Here is a 362-nt window from a genome sequence, read left to right on the forward strand (position 1 = left end):
TGGCATATATATAAAAAGACAGGAGAGGGACCAGAAAGACCCTGGGAGACGCACCCCTCCACCCTCCATCCCTCCCCTCCCCTCCGGCCCTCCTGTCTAAGGCCCTCTATCCTGTCTCCTCCCTTCCCAGAACATCATCCGCAAAGTGAGCGGCCAGAAGTTCGTCTACAAGTTTGTGTCCTACCCCGAGGTCGCGAGGTGCTCCACCGAGGACTGCCCGCCCCAGCCTGAGGTGTCGATCACCTCCACTGTGGCAAACGTGGCCCCCACCTCTGTACACGCTGTCCCTGGGGACACTGCCTCTGGGAAACCAGGCACACCCAAGGGTGCGGGCATGGCAGGCCCGGGTGGCTTGGCCAGCA

The 362-nt window shown here is 62.2% G+C and overlaps 1 protein-coding gene across 1 annotated transcript in view; it reads left to right on the forward strand.

The window, feature by feature from the left end:
- The window catches only part of ELK1 (ETS transcription factor ELK1), a 4,062-nt gene that overhangs the window by 2,239 nt on the left and 1,461 nt on the right, over positions 1-362 (forward strand). The window contains exon 2 of the mRNA XM_077762839.1: positions 131-359. Within this exon, the coding sequence (XP_077618965.1) occupies positions 131-359 (229 nt within the window). The remainder of the gene's footprint in view (positions 1-130; positions 360-362) is intronic.

The sequence above is a fragment of the Crocuta crocuta genome, unplaced genomic scaffold (assembly GCF_008692635.1).
Source record: "Crocuta crocuta isolate KB4526 unplaced genomic scaffold, BGI_CrCroc_1.0 scaffold610, whole genome shotgun sequence".
In the NCBI taxonomy this organism is placed as follows: Eukaryota; Metazoa; Chordata; class Mammalia; order Carnivora; family Hyaenidae; genus Crocuta; species Crocuta crocuta.